General features: G+C 39.1%; 3 protein-coding genes across 7 annotated transcripts in view; 1 reads left to right on the plus strand and 2 right to left on the minus strand.

The window, feature by feature from the left end:
- Positions 1-725: 725 nt before the first annotated feature.
- LOC138003338 (tropomyosin-like) lies at positions 726-2,014 on the minus strand. The gene has a single exon (XM_068849351.1). It carries the CDS (start codon positions 1,905-1,907, stop codon positions 1,173-1,175), a length of 735 nt encoding a protein of 244 aa, XP_068705452.1. The 5' UTR covers positions 1,908-2,014; the 3' UTR covers positions 726-1,172.
- A 1,728-nt stretch (positions 2,015-3,742) lies between these two features.
- Positions 3,743-11,682, plus strand: LOC138003341 (growth hormone-inducible transmembrane protein-like). The gene is made up of 6 exons (XM_068849358.1): positions 3,743-4,024; positions 4,816-5,069; positions 6,439-6,538; positions 8,764-8,961; positions 9,608-9,779; positions 10,235-11,682. The coding sequence occupies exons 1-6, from the start codon at positions 3,835-3,837 to the stop codon at positions 10,320-10,322; spliced, it is 1,002 nt and encodes a 333-aa protein (XP_068705459.1). The 5' UTR covers positions 3,743-3,834; the 3' UTR covers positions 10,323-11,682.
- Positions 11,507-17,908, minus strand: part of LOC138003340 (protein adenylyltransferase SelO-like) — a 143,243-nt gene continuing 136,841 nt past the window's right edge. For 4 of the 5 annotated variants that reach the window (XM_068849354.1, XM_068849357.1, XM_068849353.1 and 1 more), the window contains 4 exons: positions 16,776-16,822; positions 16,328-16,407; positions 14,428-14,472; positions 11,507-12,719 (listed from right to left, as the gene is read on the minus strand). In XM_068849354.1, coding sequence (XP_068705455.1) covers positions 12,642-12,719; positions 14,428-14,472; positions 16,328-16,407; positions 16,776-16,822 — 250 coding nt within the window. In that variant the 3' untranslated portion in view covers positions 11,507-12,641. Of the gene's footprint in view, positions 12,720-14,427; positions 14,473-16,327; positions 16,408-16,775; positions 16,913-17,908 lie in introns of those variants that run through there. The other variant, XM_068849355.1, reaches the window with a different exon arrangement.

Here is a 17,908-nt window from a genome sequence, read left to right on the forward strand (position 1 = left end):
GATGAAATTGAAGGCCATTAGTTGTTAAGATCAGATCTATAAAAGTGTCGGAATGTGTCCAGGTTTTCTAGCAGTAATTATTGCAATGAGAACCAACATTGGATTTGATTTCCGTTAATTTGTTGATTTCAGTTTACAGTGTCCCCATTTGGTGCTTCAGCGCTATACAACGTTCCTTTCCGGCTTTCTTTTTACACGTCTTGGTCACGTCTGAGTTGCGGTCCCTTCTCCGAGTTCAATGCGAGTTGGTCTGAGTCAAAGGTTTCGGAAGTAATATTGTCTTTTTCATCGAAGTAATTTATCTCAGGAGGTCTGCATACACAACCGATGAATAATCTTTATGAACGAATGATTCGATGATATGTCAATATTTAACACGGTATTCCGTCAGTAATTGCCCAGCGAAAGACAGCCGATGCTTGCAATGTCTTGAGCTAAAAACTACTAAGAATTGCTTGTAAAGGTAACACAACACATTGCAAAAAAGGGTTGAAAGCTTAAGTTGGCAATGATATTTAATCCACTGTTCTCACAATGTTTACAAACAGTGTCACGATTCGGCTTCCTTTTCCCTTCGACACATCGGACAGACGCGCAGTCTCGGATGCCCCTCCTTATTCCTAAAACAATTGCATACGTGCTGTGCCCGAGGCAATCGAAAGACACAACACACTACTACAATATGTAATTATTGAAAATTTTCAACGCAATAATAAAAACGAAGATATTTGAACAGTAACGACTATTTATTCAAAAACAATGGCCCTATGATGTCAAGCCTGGTAGTCTAAAAGAAAATGAACGATTTGCAAGCTCTGTAGATGTGATCTTTCTACAATTTTCCCCTCACAGCTGGAAACCGCTGAAAGACAAACGTTTTTCTTTCTTGAAATCTTCAAAAGATCAACACCTCCAAGAATGTAAATTGCATCGAGTTTACATTTGTCTTAAAAAATATTTGCATAAATGCGGAGTTGGAAATTCCGAAGGATCAAGGTCAACAAAAAAACCGATCAAAATCGTGTTTTAGGAGTTCCGGAAACTCCACAACGTGAAAATTCTTTTGAGCTTTATTCCCTTGCTCAAGAAAGCTGGCTTGCGTCCAATTATAACCCAAACCTATTTGAACATGCAAGTTCTTCTGTATGCAAATTACGCATCATATCGTTCCTTCAAATATCATCGGCCATACTTGTAATCGATTCCATTTCTTCCATAACTTCTTTTGTCTTAGCGTTCCATGAGCTTATTTCCGTTTCAACGGATTCTGCGGTTCTCATCAAGGAATGGTACTGCCTATCCGCCTCGTCCGCTCTTATGGTAGCGTCTTTCACTTGATCCTCGAGGAATTTTTTCTTCTCTTCCGTGGTCTGCTCGCGCTCGGATGCCTCATCGTCCGCTTCTTCCAAATGCTTGGTGCGGTCGCCGAGGTTCTGCAGCTTGACTGTCAATGTTTCCACTTTGTTCACGGACTCTTCTTCTCGCTCCTTCGCAACCTTCAAGTCATTCTGGACAACTTGCAACCTTCGTTTAGCCTCGTTCAACAAATGAGTAGACTCTTCACAACGTTTCGACGCTTCAGCGACGTCCGTTTCAAGCTCACTGAGTTTCTCGTCTCCCTCCACCTCGCATTCTTCCAATTCCTTTCGAATCTGTTCTTCATCTTCTCCTTTTTTTTCCACTTCTCTCAATTTTGATTCTTGTTCATCGACGCGATCCTTCACCTTTTGAAGGTTTTCTTGGAGAAGTTTGATTCTTCGATTGATGCCAGCGATTTCGGAGTTGTGATTTTCCTCTTGTTCTTCAGCAAGTTTTAACTTACTTTTGGCTTCTTGTTCTCGCTCCTCAGCCTCATCAATATCGTCCTTATACTGTTTCATTTTCTCTTTTAGTCTCGCTAGCGACATTTTGAGCAGTTATCTGCTGAAATTCCGGGAAGAATTCACGAAGGATAAGCGAAGATCTATTCGAGACCCACAAAATGATATACGTCCCGTGATCGGCAAGCTGTGTCTTTTTATCAACATGCAAAAACACAATGCATTTCATTTACATCCTTTTGCTGATTGGACGGATTTATTTACTCTTGGGAACAAAATAAAGAACAATAAGAAAATGCACGTCAACCGAGCTCCAGTGATTCGTTAATTCGATTGTCCGTTTTGAAAAATTGGCAGCTGATAATGAACAGCGAAATTTCATGTTTCAACAAAAAAGCACTTATTCAAGATATTATTGTACGAAAAGACACCTTTAGCGATTTTATAAATGAAATAGATAAAAAGTGTCCCTATGTGAACTGAAATGAGATATTTGTAAAAATAAAAACAAGCAATGTTTATTCAAATTTGGGTTTGGAAGAGTTTCGAAATGCCAAATAGTTATGACTACGAGAGCTTGTTTCGACAGCTCTTCCATATATTGACTGTTAGTTAAAAGGTCAATATATGATGGCTCAGGTTTAACGCAAAAAGCAAGCACGCTTTTGGATTGCCACAGAGGAGCATGACACTTGACTTTCCCACGCGTCACGCAAATGAACTCAGCGAAATTTTAATTTGTTTAGCGTAGAGATGTTATATCAAGGGCCGATGTCACGCAAAATTATGTGAATTTCATGACACCCAAATTGCCCAAAAAGTAGAATGAAGCATTGCAACAACCACTTAAAACCGTTGAACTACATAAAAGAAATACAACAAAAAGGAAAGAATGATGAAATGATATACGAAATGGATCACATATGAACTGCGGATATGAAATCAATTGAAGCTAAGATCCTCGCAGTTATGAACACAATTTTCGCAATTGCGTAAAGAAGCCTGAAAAATTCAGGACTTCAACAGGGTTTGAACCCGTGACCTCGCGATACCGGTGCGACGCTCTATGAAGCCACTGACGTTGGGAGCTGCTCATTGTGGTTCTAATGTTCCCGTGAGGAATGAATGAATGATGAAATGATATATGAAATGGATCATATAGGAACTGCGGATGTCTGCGGAAAGAGAAGCATGGATGGATACAAATGGACAAGATTGAAACGGATTGCATTTGCATGGGTAATCTTGAAAAACGTCGGCCTGACGTTCTTCAAGTTTATGGCAAATCGCCTGGATAAAGGCCGTTTTTGCTCAGTATCATCTTGTTCGCGATGTAACGATAATTTTATCAGTAAGGAAATTCCACATTACCATTGTTCAGGTGAATGAAAAGAAGAGATTTAATTTTTGATTGTAATTCGGAGTTCCTCTGCAGGAGTCGAACCTTCGACCTTCCGATTACGAGCATCCAAACAAGCAATAGAGCGGTTTTCATTGACTGTCGAAAGTAATTAGCGAATTGCATTGGTTTTGCATTACTTCACTCAGTGATTGGTCTTAAAAGTTCTCGCTCCATTTTGTCAAACGGACAAATGATCCCGGAAATTAAAAAATTCCTGGTTAAGTTTTGAGAAAATCGCATCACCAGCGCGAGCAAAAAATCGCTCGTGTAACCGCGGCTTAAAGTTTTATTAACGTTGTTTCTAACGTTAACAAGAATCAGTGTCAAGCACAAATTTTATATTCTGAAGTTAACTAGTATTTATTCATAAAAATACTATTGGTGAGTGCCGAACAAAAATGCTCAGGCTAAATGGAAAGATAAAGAAGTTATGTCCAGACTCCTCACGGCATTCGTCATCGGACTGGCGGCGCAAGAAAATTTCAGCGGACTGCAAGGTAATTTAATGTGCAAACGCTTTCTCGCACTTGCGCCGTCGCTGCTCTGACGCAAGAAGCAATCAGACGTTGCAATTACATACCTCCCAAACTTAAAATACGAAAACAAAACAAAATGTTCGCGGTGAGAGTTCTTGGCCGATGTTCATCGACTCAAATACGGAGTTTTTCTTCATTTTCTATGAAAAATTCGCCCAAAATGACGGGCAGAATCTCATCACGGACTTGCAACAGGGCATATCAAACCGAAACTAATACTGCATGGAGAACTTGGGAAGGAACCACAAAACCACCTGGTATAACGGGTAGGATTAGCTTCCTTTTCGTTTTCATTCCAATTGACTCTTACCAGAATTCGATCTGGGTGCCAAGGCCATTCAGGTCATATTCGGTTTAGTGGACCTTGCATTATTGATTTATCCATTTGAAATGTCTAGTGGTAAAGAACAATCTTCTTAAAGCCTATTCCCTCTTTGTCGGATATTTGTGATCGGTCATAATATTTGCAATATCCAATTGAATTACGCTAAAGATATGTTCTGTTAACTTAGTTTAGGTTTGACTACTTCACACCTGCCAACCCCCAGAGTACAAAAATCTGGAGACATCTAAAAATCTTTGCATTGTAAGAATGTCATTTTCGACAATATCTGAATTCTCTCCGAAAATCACCCGAAGTCCTTCAGAATGTTCCTGACGTTTCTCGGTTAGAACAGCAATTGCTATTGTTCCCATAACTGCACCAACTTTCTACCATGTATTGTGCAATTTGATTGGCTGATCTGACCAATTACAGTACTTGTTAAATATAGCCTATATCAATTTGATTGCTCCGTTCTACGTTTTCCGAACCAGAACGGCTCAAATGAGAGCACTAGAATCTTCTTGTTTTGTTTTCCTTTTTGACATCTCGAAGATAACGAAATTAATGAACAAATGTTGAAAAAGGCCACGGTAGGTATTTCCCGGGAGATTTCGTGCTCTAACCGGGAGACCGGGACATTTGATGAAAAACATGGAGACTCCCGGGAAAACCGGGAGAGTTGGCAGGTATGCTATTGTATGGTAACAACTTTTGTCATGCCATTTTCACTAGCGGAAACCACTGGACGTGCCGTGCTAGGTGGTGCAGCACTCTTTGGAGTGGGTACCCTGTGTTACTATGGTCTTGGATTATCCAATGAAGTGGGAGCTATTGATCGTGCTATGGTGTGGCCACAGATAGTGCGTGATCGTGTGAGGTCTACATACACATACTTTGCTGGAAGCTTGGCTCTCACAGCAGGGATGGCATATACCATTAGTCAAAGCAGAGCTATCTTCACTCTAATGAGAGCCAGTCCATGGCTGGTAAGCCTTAACTGGCAATAATTTTCAAATTAGGAGATGACTGCTTGAGGAGTGAGTACATGTAGTAGAAAGTGGCTTCAATCACTGACAGTTTTACCAGGAGTGAACTGTCAGGGGTAATTTTGTTGTGCTAGTGGAAATCATTGTTTTAAAAATGAAAATTAACAATAAAAAGGTGACATAACAATTCAACCGCCTCATGTCATCATTAATGAATGTCAAGAAATTAACAGGTGGGTTTATACTGTACTCTTGGAGTATTAAGTATACCTTACAGTGTAAGTATGACCAGGGCTCAAGTACACTTGAGATCATCCATGTTACTTACAGTGATGAGTGTTCATATCAGAATTCAAAGGATGCGTTCAAAGTAATCGGGTTGTCAATCAAGTTACGTAGCAAACATGTTCAAGGCTGACGTCTGTTTCTGGAATGTGTTTTGAAAGTACATGTAGATAAGTAAGCTAGTAAGGATGGTCTGAACTAGACTTGAAAGTGCACTTTGGTGTCTTTGAAGAAATGTATTCAGCTCAAGTAGCCCCAAAGTAGGCTACTTGCGCTGAAGTTAAACCCATTCACATCTGAACTAGGGCTTAAGTGTACTTAAGGTCTACTTACTATACTAGTATGAACCAGCCTAACATTAGTGACATACAGGTATAATTAATATATATATATATAATGTGCACATACAAAAAGAGGTGTGTTTTTTTGTGAATTACAAGAATGCAAATAATTTAGCAATAACACAATTCGAAATCGTGGTGGGTGTTTGCTGAATATCTCCTCTCAGCTCAGATGATATCCTCCCATGAGAGTCATATTGCGACCAAAATGAATGCTGCAAATGTCGCTTAGCATAACATTTTTGACAACAGTAAGTCACATCACTTTCCGGTCGTTTCTTAATTAAACTTAAAAAAAAATTAGCAAAACCGAAGGTTGAGAATTTAATAAAACAATCATTCCATTCACTCATGTTGGATATGAGATTGGTAATTAGTAGCCAACTTGGCACTACGTGCCTTGTTGGCTATTTACCATCTCGAATCCAACGCAGGCTCATGGAATAATTGTTAATTATTCTTTTTTGTTAAAGTAAAAACATTGTGTGCTACTCTGTGGTTAGACCCATTCAATAGACCATATTCGTATTCTCGGTATTGGACTGGAACTAGCTTGCAATGGAGGCTAATGCGGGGAAATCTTTTCAAATGCAAATACTTTCTAATATATTCCCCCCCATTAACCTCCATTGCAAGCTAGTTCCAGTCCAATACAGAGAATACGAATATGGTCTAATCACACTTATAATTTAACAGTGTGCAACTTACGTGTACGTTGTACATGTACTTTCACTTCTGAATAGGTTGTTGGAGGTGGAATGATTGCCACTATTGGAAGTTCAATGCTGTGCATGAGTTTGCCGTATGCTCCTGGATTGAATGCAAAGCACCTTGCTTGGGCTGGTAAGTGGCTTTACAGATACTGGATATGGAAAGGTACAAAGGTAGTCTGGGATAGTGGTGAGAGAGCCAGTCGTTTGCATGCGGTTGCATCCAGTTTAAGTCCTACTTGATTTTTTCTTTCATTGTGAGAAATTTCACTGCAGCGTGTACTTTGAAAATGTTGGCAAATTGTGGCGTTCTCACTGTTATTGCTTTATCTCTGGTACGGGAATTCAGTGAAGTTCAGTGTAGTTGATAAAATTACATTTACATGTACCACTACACAACTGATCCTTAGCCTATTGTAAGATTGAATTGATGGATTTATTTGCATCTTGTACAGCTGTACTGTAGTTGTACTGGCAACTGATACATGTATGTGTCTGTCATTTTCATTTTTTGACCAGTTTGTCAAATTGCTGTAATTTTTTTTTTGCAATAATGGGTCATATGGTCCTTCTGTGTGGGAGGCGCGGTGGCCTCATAGTTAGTGCGCTCGACTCCGGATCGAGTGGTCCGGGTTCGGGGGCTTGGCCGGGGACATTGTGTTGTGTTCTTGGGCAAAACACTTTACTCTCACGGTGCCTCTCTCCACCCAGGTGTATAAATGGGTACCGGCGAATTCAATGCTGGGGGTAACCCTGTGATGGACTAGCATCCCATCCAGGGGGGAGTAGAAATACTCCTAGTTGCTTCATGCTACAGAAACCGGAGATAAGCGCCGGCCTGATGGGCCTCCTTGGCTCGAACGCAGACTTTACCTTTACCTTATGGTCCTTCTGCAAAGAACAGTCATAAGTAGTACGTGTTTAAATTAATGTGTAAAAAAGAAGTGACACCTGTGATATGACAAAGAAGTAAGCTGCCAAAGAAATTTTCTCCTCCTTTTGCTATCTGCCTTAAATTTTATTTAGTACACCTAGCAGCAGTCTTATGAAAATGATGTGAGCATTTTTTTAAATTTTGAAAAAGGTCACTTGCAATGTTTTTGCACCCACCATTTTAATACAGTTTTCATGTTTGCGTCTTTGTATATTCTCCCCTTTCAATATTTTGTTCCAATAATTTTGAATTAATTTATTCCACTACATGTCAGGATAAAGTTTTGTTTTGGTGACTTTTGTAAGTTACTTTATTTGACAAAAATAATTATCTTTAAAAAACAGCATGGCTTTATTTAACCTTTCATGCATGTTTTAAGGTACAAGTCATGTACATGCACCCATCATTGACTATGACTCAACAGGACTGTTTACAAAATAATGTAAACACTGACAATAAGAGCTGTGCTGTTGATATAAGTTAAAGATTTAAGACTGTTTTATAACATTTCTGATTCAACGTTATTGCTGTCATCTCAGTTGTTTTACATGTATTTGGATTTACTTAGGTGCATGTAAACAAATACAAAAGTCTTGGAGAGGAATTATTGCCAACAGCTACTGTACAATGTACAGTACATTCCTCAGTACAGTGCATGTCAATTCAAAATATTCCTGAATGACTTTTTCATCATAACCTAGAAGTACAGTACACACCCACAAACACTTTTTTCAGGTTTAAGGCTGATAGTTTTCTTATTTGAGGGGTGCTTAGTGAGAAATCAGCCTGAAAGTGTTCTCAAAATGTTCTTACATTGTAAAATTGGTTTCAGAAATACTTCAAATTATATATTACTAGAGGTTAATTAACATACAATGCTGTTTTGTAATCGATTTTATAGTTTGTAATGGTCCTGAAAACCATAGTACTTTGATATACACATAAGTTTCTGTACTGTATTGTTTCCTTATCCTAATACCTTTTCCCTTTGTATTAAAAACATGTTCTATTTATCAGGCTGAATTTGTTCTTATTTATATGGTGCTTTATTGGCCAAATTTCAGCCTGATGTTCTTAATCCACTTGTTCTTATATGCAGGTGGTTACTGTACTGACAAACAACTTTTGCCCCTTAAAAATGATATTCATAGATTATTTTTAAAGTTTCTTTCTTATCAGTGATACATGTACCTATAGATTTTTACTTTCCCTTTCTTGTTAATGGGGCATCCCTCAGGGGTTAAGGGTTAGGCATGTTTGTTAATGTGAATGGATTGAACCAAAGGATTGCTGTATAAACTATCAAAGCATTACTGAGTGTACATGTATATGTTACTTGCATTAGTGAAAAAAAAGGTTGTACATGTAAATACAGCTTTGTTACATATTATTAATGGTATTCACTTATTTTATGTTTTTGATAGGCCATAGTGCTCTTATTGGAACCCTTATTGCGCCGCTAATGCTCTTAGGAGGGCCTTTGGTCTTGCGTGCTGCTGCTGTGACTGGTGGTGTGGTGGGGGCATTATCTCTAACTGCTGCCTGTGCCCCTGATGGCAAGTTCCTGACATGGGGTGGACCCTTAGCCATTGGACTTGGAGGAGTTTGCATGGCATGTTTAGGTGAGTTTAAAGTGTAGGTTAACTTTTAATGTGCAACCATTCAAATGAATACCGCACTTTTGTTTGGTGCTTTTGTTTTATTTCCTTTTGTCAATTTTATTGGGGAAAAAAAGGTTTAGAACAAGAATGAGTCCAAAGGGCTGGTGCAAACAATAAATTTATGATTTGTGACAGAAGCAGTCTCAAGGGGCACAAGGTGCAAGAAAAAATGTTTTAGAAGTACTGCCCAAAAGTGTTTAGAAGTGCTTTCTGTGCAAGATGATAGTAGATGAACTGTAATTAAATTTTTAAGTCTGTGAATGAATTTAATTCAGAAGTGTAGCCATTCAAATAAATGTTATTGTGTGCTGCTGCTTATTATACTGTACAAAGAGGTTCTAATTTTTGATTCTGCATGAAATCCCAAAGTGTTGTCCTTCAAATAAAAGCCACTGAGCATTACTTTCCTGTGGGGCTATTAATTTATTTCTCAGTACAAGGTGCTTGTATTTTTTATTCTGAATGCATGCTACATACATGTACATGTACTGTAGTAGGGAGAACACTGGCATTGTGATCATTTAAATTCCTGTGCTGTGATTTAAACTTTCCAAGTTTTAGAATTTCAAAAATAGTAATATTTTAATTTTCCTATTTTTTTTGTCAGGAACCCTTTTTCTTCCTGCTTCTTCAATGGTAGGTGCTGGACTCCAATCAGTGGTCACCTATGGTGGTTTGGTAATCTTTGGAGGCTTCATGTTATACGACACACAGAAGATCATCAGAAATGCCGAAACATATCCTGTGTATGCAGAGAGACCCTATGATCCCATCAATGCGTAAGTGTGCTATTGATGTTACAATGTTTGTGTTTGCTTTACCTTAGAGTTTGTTCCAGCACTAACCTCCTTCATTGCGAATGAAGGACAAGTCGAGGTTATAATTATGTGCCACTGTCAGATTTTCAAGATGAAGCTACAGTATGCAGTGTAATCATGTGATAATCATAAATAAATCTGTCAGAAGGTTTGCTCTCTTTCTTTACTGCTTTTTGTCACAAATTCCCCTATTCTCTTTACATTAAAAGGTTATTGTTATTGATGGCATCTCATTGAGAGGGGGAGGTGTAGTGTCAAGGTACTGGTTGGGGTGGGACAAGGTTGAAGAAGTAATTTTGCATGCACCCCCTCCCACCCCACCTCCTACATGTACATGACCGACAGGATGTCACTGCTAATAATTAGAAAAGTTTTAGTGGACGGTTTCTTAATTCATTGGTTGCTCCGTTTTTCAGATCCATTGGAATATACATGGACACAATCAACATCTTTATCAGAATCCTAACCATCATGGCTTCCTCAAATTCAAAGCGCAGAAAGTGATTTACACCTTTCCGAGCACTTCTTCATAAAAAGGACAGATAAGACCACAGACACCTCATGCTGGTCCACACTCAGCAACTTAAAAAAAAAAAAAAAAAGCGAAGGAAATTGCGAAATTAATGTTATATAATCTTCAGTCTAAATTTACCTCTCGTTTTACACTTGAAACCCCAAATTTTGCAGCGTCTTTGTTGCTGGTTCGAGGAGAAACTGATGTCAAAGACTCACTTGTTTAAGAATACCATGCGTGTGTACGAGGCTGAATTAATGTGCAGCAAGGGATTTTCAGGCTTTAAGACTTTCTAAACTCGTGTTTTGCATAATTATATCATAAGCCGCATTTATCCGCTGACATTTTTGAGTGAGTAAATGACCTTACTATTCCCTAGATCCAATCGGTCAGGTTTGAACGTAAGTACGTACATGGCGTCCAATCCAAAACAGCCCTTAGATAAAAACCAAAGCTTAAAATTTTGCCAGTCAGGTCATAGTAGCACTTTATAGTGCACTTCACAGCGCGACCGGCAAACCGTGAACACTTAAAATAAGTCAGGTATTCTTGTTTTTTAGCCAATCATGTTTTAGGACTTCAATTGCCAAAACCACAAACTTAATAACCGTTATTAGTCGAAACACATTTCTTTGGCTAGAAAACCCATTTTTTCCTAGTTTGTTTTAAGTTATCTGCTTTATTCGCAAAACGACCAGAATACGCGCAAATTAAATTAATTACCCGGAAAATCTAAAGCAGACACAATTCTTGGCGCGCAAACATTAACACACTACGGTTTACCGAGTGAAATTTGGACGCGTGATTGGACAGAAATAACATTCCTGACATATGAGTAGTGAAGCACTGAAATTTGGGTTGATGAACCTACTGCATCTCCACACTAAGATTTAATATATGCCCTAAAGGTCGTTGGATCTCTTTTGGGGGAGTTTAAGAACGCGACGTTTTTGAGCCGCGGACGGCAACCGGAACTTCCTGGATTACCCTGTGCATTCGTAAGATTCCATTTTTCCAATTGATTAAGGGTGCGTTCGATTGACCATAATAGGGAGCTTAAGCACGCGCGTTTTTGAGACACGGACGGCAACCGGAAGTGAGCTGTTTTCCTCTTTAATTTGTCTTTTACACAACCACATTAATATTGCTAAGTATCTTTTCTCCATTAGAGATGATTAGTTTTAAACGCTGGGGCACACCACTGTCCTGGCACGGGAAATGTTCTTTTCCGGTTGCCGTCCGCGTCTCAAAAACGAGCGTGCTTAAGCTCCGAATTTCGCAATAAGAATACGTGGAGTGATGATTTAAACCGTTTTAAAGCAACAAGGATAATAAAGATATGTTTAAAATAGCATTATAGCAGGTGTTGGACAATTTTTACAATTTTTTTTTTTTTTAACGAAGGATTTCCAACTTCTATTCCATGTATTCCTATTTTCATTTCTAATTAATTTGATAATTAACCAATTACTATGCTAAGCTGCATAATGCCAATCAAATTTTTTCAGAAAACTCTTCCTGATAAAGTGCCCCATTTATCTTGCTCTTTTATCCTCGAAGATTACCGTCATGTCATTAATGTCACAATAAAAACGCAACGAAACAGTAAGATTTCGTTTTTCGGATTTTGACACGACAATCTTTGTGGGAGTTGAACTTGACTTCACGATCATGTAACAAAAACGACATGAAAAACTTGCTAGTGGATGTTTTATTGAAATCAGTGAGCCGTACTGTAGAATAGGGCCCGCTATCGGAGAAATACTAAAAAGGGTTCGTTTGTAAAGAAATTGTGGTTCTGCTTCGGTGGGGAGTGTAAAACGAAAATTCGGTCTTAACCCTTCCATTCTCAAGATTAAAGCGTTCATTCTCCTAACTAGTACTAGAGCTTTCTTTGTAGGGTAGTCAGGAGAATTTGGTGTTATATCAAGACCACATCTTAAGCTGATAATTATCTTCATTCTCAATACCTGTCTGACTGACTTTCATTGAAACTGAGAAGATAATTCACACGCTTACCACCCCTAGTGGTCAATCAACCACCGAAAGAAAGATTTTTGAGCTGACGTTTCGGGCGTAAGCCCTTCGTCAGAGCGAAATTAAGTTAACCACGTCTACAACTTTGAAAATCAGGCCTTCTGTTTAAGAATAACTTCGTTTTGTTTCTTCACAATTTGCATTGACTGCCATTGAGCAAATTCCGGAATAACAGTTTGATGGCACTTCATTTACCACACATGGACTACCTTGATTCTCCCTGCCTGACTACCAACTATCTTCCATCCTGTTGTCTTCAATATTTATCTTCATTAAGAAGAACAGCTCACTCGTAGCCGAGTTGCCCATGGAGGAGGCTGGGACGAATACCCAAGGTTCTCAGCAAGAATCTGAAAAACAACTCGGATTTTAAATAATCAGGAAAATCTGCCCACGGTCTACCACGATGGAGCGGGAAAAAATATGGGATAGGAGGAAATCAATCCAAATCAAGATCTCACTTAATAACCTAGTCAATCTAATAAATCAATACTCGATAACTTCATTTGTGTTAAAACTTGGAAAACTGACCAATGGTCATAAGTGGATCTAAGTTGATTCAGACCATAGACTGGACAAAATGTTCTCCAGACCAGTCCAAGGAAACACAGCTCCCGTCTGCGATTTCATCCAATAGTAGGTCCAATCTGGGACCACTTACGCCGACTTGATACCAACTGAGTCAGACTGAGTTTTGAGAACAAAACATAAAGGAAACGTTGAGTGGGTCTGACAGGACACCTTTCACTTTCTCCAACGTACAGTCAGCAGAGTTAATAAAAGAATTGGAAAGTCTGAATGCCAATAACGCTTCGGGTCATGATGGCTTGCCTCCCAGGCTCTTAAGAATGATTTCAGAGGAAATTTCCCCATCATTGTGTACTATTTTCAACATTTCCATAGAGACGGCAGCATGGCCGGAAACTTGAAAAAGGGGTACATGGACTCCGGTATTTAAAAGGGATGATAGACATGACACAAGCAATTATACACCAATCACTGTTTTACCTGTTGTGTGCAAAAGTTATAAAAAGTTATTGAGCACCCCTCACTGATAACTTAACAGCATACAGGAAATCACACAGCTGCGAGACAACCCAAGTCCGACTTGTAGAAGAATGGAAAATCGAGCTAGATTGTGGAAAACTGGTTGGCATGCTGTCTACTGATATGAGTAAGGTATCTGATTCACTTTACCCTCCTCTTCTTATAAAAAAATAGAATCATATCGCTTCTCGGATACAGCCCTAAACCTACTTCGCTCCTATTGCCATAATAGACAAAAGAGAGTCAAGCTCGCATCAATGCTAAGTCAATGGAGAGTTCTGAAAAGACGATGCCCACAAGGATCTTGTTTTGGCCCTTTGTTATGGAATATCTACCAAAATGACTCGAATTACTACTTAACAGACAGGAATATCTCAAAGTATGCTGATGACCACCAGGTATTTGTATCGGGCATTACACTTCAAAACCAACCTCAAGAAATAGGAGACGAGATCATTGTATGGTACGATCAAGGCAATTTCAAGAAGTATCAAACCATCGCTTTTGTATCAGACAAAAAAGTACCCTGACAAAGCTATGAATATAAAGATTGGACTTGGGGACACAGCAAAAGGATAAAATGAAATTACCGTAATTTCCGGGCGATTACCCGCGGGTAATGTGTTAATTTTTCCGCAAACAGTATAGAAAGGTGCGGGTATCCTCTCACCAATTTTAAACCATCATTTGATTTGCTATACCAAGTAAGATCGAGAATTTACTCATCATATTCTCAATTTTCTATGCAGGCCTCAAACGACTCGCTCCTTGATAAAATTGCGCTTTAGAATCCCCAGAAAAGAAAACACTAAAGGGAATAATTCACAATGACCAATAATGCATGTTTATTTTTACCCAAGGGGAAAACTTAACTTTATGCTCTCATTTTCAGTTAGACAATGCTGCTTATATGTACACACAGCTTACGTTACGTATTGTTTTAAAGTGTTTAATGTGGCATGACCGTAACATGAGACCGCTATGTCCCAAGCAAGTTGCAAGTTTATTTACCTGTTTCATAAATGGTCTTTTTAGAATGTCCAGTAATTGCCGAACCTGTGACCAAAAAAAAGGATAAAATTAAGTTAGTGAGTAACTAGATCATCTGTGGAAAAAAGTATTCTCTTCATGAAAACTGGCTGCGATCAAGAAAGCACTCCGTAAAAACCCCTAAACTTCTCAAAATTACCAAACTCAAGTTACAAACCACTCCTCTATCAACTAACGATATAACTTCTTTTTCAATTCATTAATATTGCTAAGCAGCTCTTAATTGTACTAGGGCGTTGAAGAAGAAGAAGGAGAAAAATAGTTATTCACCACCCTTGGTCCGACTGTATTGGGAAAGTTGAGCCTGAATTCTCAAGTAGGCTGTACAGGTTAAGTAATTATAAAAAAAGTACAGGCTAAGCACGGTTGTACCCTATCCGGGCTTCTTGGACAGTGAATAATTTAATAGTGTGTCTTTAAAATAGGCTTGATCAAACACACTTCATACAAAGTTGACATTCATGTGAATCAATACCAGCGCGGGAAAAGCGTGCAAGCTGTTTTTCATTTTTTATGTTTGGTTGAACACGTTTTTTACGTAGTTTTCTTAGTCAATTACTAAGCGTAGTAATGCAAAAGTAATATACAGTAGGGATTAAATCGCTGCTTCTTTCCTAAAGGGGTTTAGTGTCACCCAACAAGTGGACTAATGCAAATCCTGCATTTTAATTGGTTACGCTACCAGAGGACTATTACATAGTAGTTGTCCTCGAGTAGCGAAACGCGTGACGCTTTCTTTCGTCTTATTCCCAAATAAATAATTCTTCAACTTGCATTTGCTAACTTTATTATTGCCTTTTCTGTCCGACTGGTTGGGTGATACCAAAACAATTAGACCCTTCGCCCTCAAGGGACACGGGTCAATAGCCCATGAGGCGAACCCTAATTGTTAATTAGCTTTTAAAGAAACTGTGGTGCTGCATTGGCGGAGAAGTGAAAAAGAAAGGGGTTATCAACTGCGTTGATATGGTAAATGGACCACCGTCAAGAAATTTGAAAGCTGACATTTCGAGCGTTCGCCCTTCGTCAAAGCGGATTTCTGAAACTTTGCTTTTCTTGATGTCAAGGGGCGTTTACCATTTGCACGGAAAATCGGGTTGGAATGAAACGCTCGCAATGGTACAGGATTTTCCCGATGTGGCGTTTCGCCAGGCCCGAGTCTTTCGCGGCTGGAAGAAAACAATAACAAATCAAAATGGCGGCTGCAACTGCAGTGTCGAAAGGCGGGAAAAGAGGCCGAGATGAAGCGGGTCGAGTGGGACTTAACACATGGTACAGGAACTTTCCTGTCATTTGGGTTGAAACGGGAAAAGAGGAATACGTCTTAGGATTTCCATCTTTTTCGGAAACGTTCCGCTGGAATGAGCTGTACCATTTGAATTTCCAACCGGAATTTTCGGTTTTGGCTGACAAATAGTAAACACTCAAGGTTTTTATCATTGGCAACTGGCTATCATGTAATGTGCATTACAGACCCAATATTAATGACATTCACCTCCTTACGCGTCCAAAACAAATTAGATTGGTCTGTCATGGGGTGCTGCAGAAAAAGAAAGGGGGTTGAGACGCAGGGGGGGGGGGGGGGAGGGGGGGTTATTGCCGTCACATATCCTTATAGGAAGCTTACCCATGAGACGTTTTTGAGCCACGAACGGCAACAAGAAGTGGGCTGGTTTACCTTGCAACCTGTCTTTACACTACAACGTTTATATTGTTAAGTATCTTTTCATTATCAGAGACGATACGTTTTAGAAAACCTGATACAGACTACTGCTCTGGTATGCGAAATGTTCACTTCCGGTTTCCGCCAGCGGGTCAAAAACTACAGATAAACAAGATAAATAGGAAAAAAACTTCTAACCTCTGAAAAATCGTTTTTCTCTGCCTTTGCTATCGCTGACTGAGCCATCCAGTTCCGCAGTACATAACGTGGATTTACATCTGAAAGAAAGAAAAAGAGTGTTAAAACACGGAACTAATTAATGGACGCAGGTTCACAAGCTCTTATCCAAAAGGAACATAAGAAGATCCCGCGTTGGACCTGCCTTTTCAAACTTCTATTGTTCTTGTGAACGAATGCCTTAACATGCCCTCCCTTGGTTCCACCTTTCTGCCATGTAGTTGATTATGTTGTGATTAAGCGAATCTATGGATTGAATTGATAAGTGCGACGCTTCAAATGTTACAAAAAGCCCGCACGCTGTCGCATATGTGAAGGTGTGTGTGTGTGCGATCATTTTAAAAACTTGTTTCTTTTTAAAGTTAGCCAGGAAAAATATTAAGACGCAGGAGAAAACAAAAACAAATACCCTGCATTCTCCGTTTCCTCTTCTCGTCTGAATCCATGTCACCATTTCTTCAGTAAAACAAAAAACAGCATCAAGAACAAAGATAAACCCTTGCTTGCAACAGTGGACTACACCTCGACTGCCAATTGCAAGCGAGTCTAAATTAAAAAGCAAAGTATTTCACATAAAAAAATAGAACAAAGTCAGCCTTGGCCCAGTTTTGAGAGCACTCGCCTTTCACCAAAACCCAACATTTCATTTCATTTTTGATTATAAGTCTCTCCAACGAGTAGTGAAATTTTTTTTCGGATAAAAAATCCTAATAAGGTCTCTATCACAGTCGTTATCAAAACCAATTAAGCAATAGAGGACGTTTTCCGCGTTTCCACAGCCTCATCTAAACACGAGGGGGTTGGGAGAATTCGAGACAGTTATACAAACCCGAGACGCAGTCGAGGGGTTGCATAACTGTCGAGAATTCTCCCAACTCCCCCAGTGAAACACGGAAAATGTCCTCTATTGCTTTTATAAAGTAGTTCTCAAAGATAATTCGAGAAATGAAGGGAAGTGCAGGTCTTTTTTACTGCTTGATTTAAACAGATTTTCTTGATACACGCTCATATTTCCTACCAGCCAATCAAATCGCGCGTCTGACAACACATAACCAATGAAAATTCGTGTGATGTCACAGGCGTGTTTCCATACTCTCATCTAAATATAGCTATTGACCAATGAGAGAGTGCGTACTATCCTAATTATTTTATAAATAAGCATCAGAGGAAGCCAAAATCACGAAAAAATGAGGTACAAAATGCATGTATTTGAATTGCAGGGGTGTAGACGAAAGAGAGAAGTGTTCCTCGCATTTATCTGGATAATTTGAGCAATTGTCTCTTATAGACAACTGAGAAATTCTGGCAGCTTCAACGGAATTCCAACCAATGACTCTGCGATGCCGATGCAATGCTCTAGCTATAAACTGAGCTATCAAGACACTCACCATTTTTCCGGTGTCTTTAAGAGACAAGTTCTCTTGAAAGTTGTCCAGATAAGCGCGACGATCACTTCACGCTTTCGAATATGAGTACAAAAATGATTAAGCAAATCAAGTGACGAACGACATTAAAAGCCGTCACTTCACTAAAATCTTAAGA

The sequence above is a fragment of the Montipora foliosa genome, chromosome 5, assembly GCF_036669935.1.
Source record: "Montipora foliosa isolate CH-2021 chromosome 5, ASM3666993v2, whole genome shotgun sequence".
Lineage (NCBI taxonomy): Eukaryota > Metazoa > Cnidaria > Anthozoa > Scleractinia > Acroporidae > Montipora > Montipora foliosa.

Coding starts and splice junctions, on each gene's coding strand:
- LOC138003341 (XM_068849358.1), top strand. CDS start 3,835: ATGTTCGCGGTGAGAGTTCTTGGCCGATGTTCATCGACTCAAATACGG. Junction 6,539..8,763: donor AAAGCACCTTGCTTGGGCTG/GTAAGTGGCTTT, acceptor TGTTTTTGATAG/GCCATAGTGCTCTTATTGGA. Junction 9,780..10,234: donor CCCTATGATCCCATCAATGC/GTAAGTGTGCTA, acceptor TCCGTTTTTCAG/ATCCATTGGAATATACATGG.
- LOC138003338 (XM_068849351.1), bottom strand. CDS start 1,907: ATGTCGCTAGCGAGACTAAAAGAGAAAATGAAACAGTATAAGGACGAT.